Source organism: Oncorhynchus tshawytscha, linkage group LG13 (assembly GCF_018296145.1).
Source record: "Oncorhynchus tshawytscha isolate Ot180627B linkage group LG13, Otsh_v2.0, whole genome shotgun sequence".
NCBI classification, from domain to species: domain Eukaryota; kingdom Metazoa; phylum Chordata; class Actinopteri; order Salmoniformes; family Salmonidae; genus Oncorhynchus; species Oncorhynchus tshawytscha.
In genome coordinates, this window is record NC_056441.1 from 8,073,000 (window position 1) to 8,081,287 (window position 8,288).

General features: G+C 45.7%; 2 protein-coding genes across 2 annotated transcripts; one reads left to right on the plus strand and one right to left on the minus strand.

The window, feature by feature from the left end:
* Nucleotides 1–1,463: 1,463 nt before the first annotated feature.
* LOC112265779 (salivary glue protein Sgs-3-like) lies at nucleotides 1,464–2,485 on the minus strand. The gene is made up of 2 exons (XM_024443336.2): nucleotides 2,459–2,485; nucleotides 1,464–2,123 (listed from the first exon to the last, which is right to left on the minus strand). The coding sequence occupies exons 1-2, from the start codon at nucleotides 2,483–2,485 to the stop codon at nucleotides 1,464–1,466; spliced, it is 687 nt and encodes a 228-aa protein (XP_024299104.2).
* Nucleotides 2,486–4,169: 1,684 nt separating this feature from the next.
* sox4a (SRY-box transcription factor 4a) lies at nucleotides 4,170–8,071 on the plus strand. The gene has a single exon (XM_024440824.2). The coding sequence runs from the start codon at nucleotides 4,699–4,701 to the stop codon at nucleotides 5,857–5,859; it is 1,161 nt and encodes a 386-aa protein (XP_024296592.2). The 5' UTR covers nucleotides 4,170–4,698; the 3' UTR covers nucleotides 5,860–8,071.
* The last annotated feature ends 217 nt before the right edge of the window (nucleotides 8,072–8,288 follow it).

Here is an 8,288-nt window from a genome sequence, read left to right on the forward strand (position 1 = left end):
TTTTCCTTCCATCTGTAGCATTTCTTAATACTATTCGGTTCCTTGGGCTTTGATGCCTCATGGTTGATTATTGCTCTGTTCAAATAGACAGTGATTTTGCTGTAAACTGAAAGGAGTGTCAGTGGGCTGACTGAGAACGCTCTAAGTGTTTGGGTTGAGGTCAGTGATAAAGTCATCTACAGTACTACTGCCAAGGGATAATATGTAGGTGTATCTACCGTAAGAGTCCCCTACCATTGACTATGTACAGGACCTGTGTGCGACAGAGCTTGTGACCCGTTTTTCTTGATTGTTTTGTCATAGTTGTGTCTAGGGGGGGGGGGGCATATCTAGGGAGGGAATGCTGTCACCTCCAGGTAGGTGTTTGTCCCCCTGTGTGCTGAGACAGTCAGGTTCTTGTCCAGTTCTGTCATTTAATTCGCCACAGACTAGTACATGTCCCTGTTGCCTGGAAATGGTTGATCTCCCCCTCTAGGATGGAGAAGTTAAAGTATGGGGATTCTATTGGGGGGATATAGGTAATATACATGAGGTTATTTTTCTCTGTTAACATAATATCATTCATTTCTATCCAGATGTAAAATGTTCCTGTTTTGATTAATTTAATAGAGTGTGTTAGGTCTTCTCTATACCAGATTAGCATACCCCCTGCGTCTCTTCCCTGTTTCACACCTGGTAGTTTGGTGGATGGGACTACCAGCTCTCTGTAAACTAGAGGGCAACCAGTGGGTCCATCTCCTCTACACCAGGTTTCTGTAGGATGACAGTGTCAATATTTCCAATCTCTTTGATGAAGTCTGTGTTACTGCTCTTAAGGCCAAAGGCAGATGACCTCAGACCTTGTATATTCCAGGATGAAATAGTAAGAGCTTTGTGTTCCATATTGTCTCGTTTTGATTTGGTGTGGTTAGGGCAAGGACAATTACTGTAGGTGTGAGCAGAGCATGTTGAGCATCAGATACATAACTCTTAGGTCTCAGGATGGTACTTGGGCTGGTATTATAGTGGGGGTTTGACCTGTTGCTCTGCTCACGAGCTGGGCATATGTAATGTTGATCTCCTTGCTGCAGGGGTGGGGGGCATGGGGGGGGCATAAGACTGGTCCGGGGGGAGGGCTACGTAGGGTGTGGCTAGGGTTTGTTTGGGGAGGGGTCGACTGGTTGAGGTGAGGATGTGGCTGGTGGTTTTGTGGTCTAGGTGTAGGTCCTCTTGGTGTAGGTCCTCTTGGTGTGAATCCTCTGGTTGTAGATCCTCTTGGTGTGAACCCTCTTGGTGTAGGTCCTCTTAGTGTGAATCATTTGGGGCTAGGTTCTCTTGGTGTGAATCCTCTTGGTGCAGGCCCTCTTGGTGTGATTCCTCTGGGTGTAGCTCCTCTTAGTGTGAATCCTCTTGGTGTAGGTCCTCTTGGTGTGAATCCTCCTGGTGGAGGTCCTCTTGGTGTGAAACCTCTTGGTGTGAATCCTCTAGGTGTAGGTCCTCTTGGTATGAATCCTCTGGGAGGAGGGCCTCTTGGTGTGAATCCTCTGGGAGGAGGGCCTCTTGGTGTGAATCCTCTGGGTGTAGGTCCTCTTGGTGTGAATCCTCTGGGTGTAGGACCTCTTGGTGTGAATCCTCTTGGTGTGAATCTTCTGGGTGTAGGTCCTCTTGGTGTGAACGCTCTTGGTGGAAGTCCTCTTGGTGTGAATCCTCTTGGTGTGAAACCTCTTGGTGTAGGTGCTCTTGGTGTGAATCATCTTTGTGTAGCTCCTCTTGGTGTAGGTCCTCTTGGTATGAATCTTCTTGGTGAAGATCCTCTTGTTGTAGGTCCTCTTGGTGTAGGACCTCTTGGTGTAGAGCCTCTTGATGTAGGTCCTCTTGGTGTAGATCCTCTTGGTGTAGATCCTCTTGGTGTAGGTCCTCTTGGTATGAATCCTCTTGGTGTAGGTCCTCTTGGTATGAAGCCTCTTGGTGTGGACCCTCTTGGTGTAGGTCCTCTTGGTGTAGGTCCTCTTGGTGTAGGACCTCTTGGTATGAATCCTCTGGGTGTAGGTCCTCTTGGTATGAATCCTCTGGGTGTAGGTCCTCTTGGTGTAGGTCCTCCTGGTATGGCTCCTCTTGGTGTAGGTCCTCTTGGTTTGAATCCTCTGGGTGTAGGTCCTCTTGGTGTAAGTCCTCTTGGTGTAGGTCCTCTTGGTGTAGGTTCTCCTTTCTTCTCCCTCTGATCTCCCTCTGGTCTCCCTCTGGTCTCCGTCTGGTCTCCCTCTGATCCCCATCTGATCTCCCTCTGATCTCCCTCTGGTCTCCATTTGTTCTCCTTTGTTCTCCCTCTGATCTCCCTCTGGTCTCCATTTCGTTCTCATTTGTTCTCCCTCTGGTCTCCATTTGTTCTCCTTTGTTCTCCCTCTGTTCCCTCTCTGTTCTCCCTCTGGTCTCCCTCTGGTCTCCCTTTGTTCTCCCTCCTATTTTTCTGTTTTCATACCAGCTGTCCCTCTCTTTTCATCCTCATGATGTTTTTTAAAGATTGTGTAATGTGCAGGGCCTTCTGGTATCAGTGGCTGGTAACAGTAACAATGTGGGGTGAGAACTGACCACCTGTGCTGTCTGCCACCTTCATACACACAGCAGACAGAACATGCAGTCTGCCTATGACTCAGAGGACAGAAACTGGTCAGCAAAACACAGTGTGTGTGTGTGTGTGTGTTTGTGTGTGTGTGTGCACATGTGCGTGGTTGCATGTGTGTGTGTGTGTGTGTGTGTGTGCGTGTGTGTGTGTGTGTGTGTGTGTGTGTGTGTGTGTGCGTGCGCGCGCGTGTGTGTGTGTGCAGTGAGTCATTCAGTTTCTAACAAGCCTGTTATAACTGAGTTGGAGTTTTTCCAGGATTTCAAAGTTTGAACTGGTTGGAAAGTCCCCTCCACTTAGTTAAACAAGATAACACACACACACACACACACACACACACACACACACACGCACACACGCACACACACACACACACACACACACACAGACACACACGCACACACACAAAAAAAACTTAAAGGCCCCATTGTGCATGACCTTAAGTCAAATTGGTAGCTTCATTCCTCTGCAGTTAGGACAAAGGAGAAGCCTCTTTCTTACTGTCCATGGGAATCATACTGTTGAGCTCCAACCCCTGTCCGGCCCTTCTTAACTGATTCCCTGTGTAGGCTACTCATGGAGAATAACAGCAAGGTAATGTGTCTGTGTCCCAAATGGCACCCTATTCACAATGTAGTGCACTACTTTATACCAGAGTCTATAAGGTAGTAGTGCACTACTTTAGACCAGGGTCTATAGGGTAGTAGTGCACTACTTTAGACCAAAGTATCATGATGAAGACAGGTTAACAAGGAATTGATATTCAAATGTATGATTTATTTAAGGTAGGTGCACATACACACACAGACACAGATAGACACACATGCACAAAAAAATACACACACAAACACACGCCTATGAAAACATGAATCACTTTCTCTCTGGCTCTACGCTGACATCTAGCGATGCCGCTTAACCAACCAGAGCGCAGCTGAGAGAGAACAATAACAACCTGCGTTATGAGCGCATGGCCTTGTAAACTGTAGGGACCATGTGCGCTCAAACAATAACCTTGCTAGATCAACAATAAACATGTTGGTGGAAAATGGACATGATGCTTGTGTTATGATTTATCTAATGGGTACTCTTTATGAGATTTCATCAATAAAAGGTTATGTAAATAAAGATCCGTTTATATTATAAATGTATATTGTATCATGCATTGTCGATCCCTGTCATGGCTGGCGTTGGTTTAATAGAATATACCATTTAATAACATTTACTGAAATGGTTTACTTTCTTTTGTATTTATATAATCTAATTCCAGATTAACTTAATCCACATTGCATTGAACTAATGCATTTCTATTTATAAGCATGGGTCTTATTATTGAGAAAGGCGGCAGAGGAAGGACTGCGAAGTTTTGACTCTCGGTTGGGTTCGGTCAGACAAGGAATGAGGTCAGATACACGAATGTTCATTGCAGACCGATTATTATTACACGGTTTATTCAGCCAATGGACTCCGACTGGGCGTGGTTTTGGACAAAAACAGGATAGAGACAGCCTGTGATTGGCTGATTAGTGTAGCCTTTATTTCTCGCGAAGGGGATATAAAACGGTGTAGTGTTGAACGTTATGTTTACAGTATACTGGCAGACCGATAAGGAAAGAGAGGACTATGAAAAAGTGCGACACTTCCATTCTTCCACATGGTTCTGTCACTGCTAAGGCGAGCTGCGCAGACAGCGATATTATACCTCTCATAGGAAAGTTACAGTGTTGTTTTCAGCAGCGAAGTGCTCTAGGTATCACAGGGCGAGTTTTCAGTCGCACTGGCAGTTGAACGTTTGATTGCAGAACGTTGAAGGATTTTAATGTGTTATTTCGTTCTCTTTTTTTGAAGATATACTCGCACTAGAGACTAACTGCGCAGCGTCTCCAAAACGGACTGAAAGATAGAGGAGACTTGCAATAACTTTTACGCAATCCGTCCAGTGTGGTTACATAAACATACGTTTATTGAGTGACTGAAAGAAAACCGATGATATAACAGCATTGGCAACTTTTACGCACTTTCTCACCATAACATAATTCTGAACAGCACTTTTTTTGGTACGTTTTCTGTCTAACCGAGAGATTGAGAAAGAAAGAGAAACGATGGTACAGCACATGAGCCACACAGAGAGCACAGATTCATTCTCTCCTGGTGGGGACGGCACCGACACCGGAGATATGGACTTGGACATGGACGCGTCTCCGACTCCCGGGTCTCCGCTATCCTCCACGGGAGGGGAGCGAGGCAACGTCGCCTGGTGTAAAACCCCCACGGGACACATCAAGAGACCGATGAACGCATTTATGGTGTGGTCTCAGATCGAGAGGAGAAAGATCATGGAGCAGAGCCCGGACATGCACAACGCTGAGATTTCCAAGCGGCTGGGCAAGCGCTGGAAACTGCTCAAAGACACAGATAAGATCCCGTTCATCCAGGAAGCAGAGCGGCTGAGACTCAAGCACATGGCCGACTATCCTGACTACAAGTATCGGCCACGGAAGAAGGTTAAGACGCCCAGCTCCAAGACAGAGCGGGGGGAGAGGGGAGAGAAAGGCACGGATAGGAGCAGGGGTTCTAAGTCCTCATCGAAAAGAGGCTCTGGGTCTAGGGGGAACAGCAGAGTGCCCAAGCCGGGACAGGGGAGCGTCAAGCTGCCTACCCAGGGGCAAGAGTGTGCGTCTCCCGCGGATCACCACACGCTCTACAAATCCAGGTCAGTGACTGGTGCCCGGCAGATACCAGACAAGCCAGCCAGGCGCGGCTACATGTTTAGTGGAGGAGGGAGCTTGGACAGCGGGCCACCCTCTGTGGGAGTCCCAGGGAGTCCCGCCCTGAGCAGCTCGTCTGAGTCCTGTGACCCGATGAGCCTGTATGAAGACCAGGCGACGGGGGCGAACAAAGCACTTTCCTCCAAACCTTCAACATCCTCACCATCATCGGCAGTCCGCCTCAGGTACACACGTGCGTCCTCTCCAACCCCGTCCGCCTCTCACTCCTCTTCCTCCTCCCTCTCTTCTTCCTCGGATGAAGAGCTGGAGGATGAGCGGTTCGAGCTACAGCCGAGCCCCGGGTTTGAGAGCATGTCTCTGGGCAGCATGGGGCCATGTGAGTCGGAGCTCGACAGGGACCTGGACTGGAGCTTCGGCGAGTGTGGGGCGGGATCTCACTTTGACTTCCCCGACTACTGCACCCCCGAGGTCAGCGAGATGATCTCGGGAGACTGGCTGGAATCCACCATCTCCAACCTCGTATTCACTTACTGAGTGGCGGAAAGGAGAGAAATCACAGAGAACAAGAGGGAAAGAGAAGCCCCGCCCCGCGCAAAACTAAAACCCAGTGAGTGTGAAAGAAGAATCTTCAGACATTCTTTCAGATTATTAGGGAGAGTGAAATGTGAGCTAAACTAACCCTCGTTTTGGAAAGAATAGCCTAATATTAATGACATGTGTTTAGGTTAAATTGTGCAGAATGTGTGTATAAAAAACATAATCGTCTGTTCCATGTGGGTATTGACAAAGACACGAACGGGGACAGACAAGGGCGCATTGTTGCCTGGTGCGCCGAACTGAAGGAAAGTGCATCGCTTGCATTTGGAGAGAGAAGAGAGAAGGACTCTGAGCACGCCTCTTTTAGAAGTGACACACAGACACACACACAGACTTACTGAACTGAAGTATTCAACCGGCTGGCAGGAGGAGGTTTGTAGGTTGATGGTGAACATGACTATGGGTAAATGGGCTTTTGGAGAGCTTGATGTTGCCATGGAGATGAAAGCAGTATAAGTGACCCACTTCAGTTGTTGTTCTCTGTGTGAGCGGGGTTTACGAAGGTGATATTCAGGTGGGTTTTTCTGAAGCTTAACATGCATGCACTCCCTTGTGGAGTAGTCTGCACTGTTACATTGACTGATGCATCTGAAAATATGTTTATTACAATGTCATTACCGCGCTGATTGTGTGTGCGTGTGTGAGTAAGTGTGCGTATGTGTGCGAGTGTGTGTGTGTGCGATCACAGAACACAGTTCACAATCACCAGCTTTCCTCTCAACGGCAGGACTTTTAATGAATTAACAACTCAAACTCAGAATCTTTTCTCTGAAACCTTTTACACTCTGAATGCACATTTCAGGACCAATTCCCTTACTGCGCAACGCCTAGCACATCTGGCTGTAGTTATTCTATATCAGATGACGTTTTTTTATATATCGATGTATTTACACCAGCCCAACATGTTTTTTTTTATTTTATTAATACTTTGAAGTATTGTTATTGTATAATAGGTCTTGTTTGTGTGTAAACCACCTGGCTGTATCCCTGTGCAGGAGGGCTAGAAGTGTATCTTATTTAAAATGTTGATATCTCTCACTTTTTAAAGGAGAACTCAGTAAGTGTGTCATTTTTCTATTTGTGTATTTTTGTACGATATCTATGGGAGGGAGTGCCAGTGGGTGGTTGCTTTGATTCCTGATGTTCAAAGCCTGAGGGTCCGTTGTCACATATATTCTGCTCCTTTATACAATGTTTACACTTGACAGTATCGCACCACATGCTTCTTAAAGGCACAGTGTCTGTATTACACCAGCCAAGTAAACACATTGACACCCGCTTACGTCACTAGAGCGTCAGCTGCACCCAGTGACTGTGTTTCAACAGTGGATTTGCATAACTTGGACCCAGATGTATTTGTGCTGTCTTGTCAAGTCCTTGTCAAGGAGTGACACGATGGCACAAACAGACTGGCGCCCAGGCTACAGTATATCAGAATTGTTCAAGAGAGAGATAGAGATGCTGTTGGATTGAGAGAAAACATCGGTATGCTTTTGTTGATAGGTTTGATTTGAAACCACTGACTGGATGGAATGTGACACTCACACATTCTAAATGCCTATTTGAGTCAGAGGGAGGTGGAGAAAGGTGTATGAAGTGCTTCGATCATCTATCATTGCGCAATTGCATAATAAGACTATTTAATCGTTTTTCTACCTGTTGGCTTACTTGGCTAAGACTAGCTAGCTAATTGTTTTTCCTATATTATGGCATGGCAAATTAGCAATTGTATTTCAGATTCAGGTATATGTATAGCTGTTGTGTTTAAGATTTTTTTTTATTTTTAAGAATATCAATTGAAGATATTTTTTGTTTATTGACTGTACTATAATGCAGATACGATTGTGTTTCTATGTACAATGATCAACGACAGACACTAAAATTGCCATCTTTTGTCATTATGATGTTAATGATTGTGGTCCAGGATCTTTATTTTTTTCATTTTTTTTTTTTTCCATTTGTGCAATATGCTGTGTGTATGATCATGTTTCCTCCAATCGTACCATATCTCATTTGAATATAGAACTCAACGCCAGCCAATCGGGTCAATGACTGCCTCAGACCTCTATTACAGAGCATTTTTTATTTGTTTGTTTGTAATGTTTGTTTAGTTTTTTTCAAGACGGAAATAAAATCAGCTGGAACTGAATCTTTCTGTCTCTGTCCTCATTGCGTTGATTTATTGGAAAAATTTAGGCGACTGGCAATTAATTACAGTAGCCTGGGTACCAGTGTGTTTGTACAATGCCACTCCTTGCCACAAAATATGTCCTCCTCTTAGAGGAAAATAAGGGGTTCAGTAAAATGTGTTTCTTTGTATGCCAGTGCACGTTTGAGTCGAGCTGAATTATGTCTCAGATCAATAG

Excerpts from the sequence above, each read along its gene's own strand:
- LOC112265779 (XM_024443336.2), bottom strand. The coding sequence starts at position 2,485 with ATGAGGATGAAAAGAGAGGGACAGCTG. Across the intron at positions 2,124-2,458 it reads TGAAAAGAGAGGGACAGCTG|AGGATTCAAACCAAGAGGAC; the intron begins GTATGAAAACAG and ends ACCTACACCCAG.
- sox4a (XM_024440824.2), top strand. The coding sequence starts at position 4,699 with ATGGTACAGCACATGAGCCACACAGAGAGCACAGATTCATTCTCTCCT.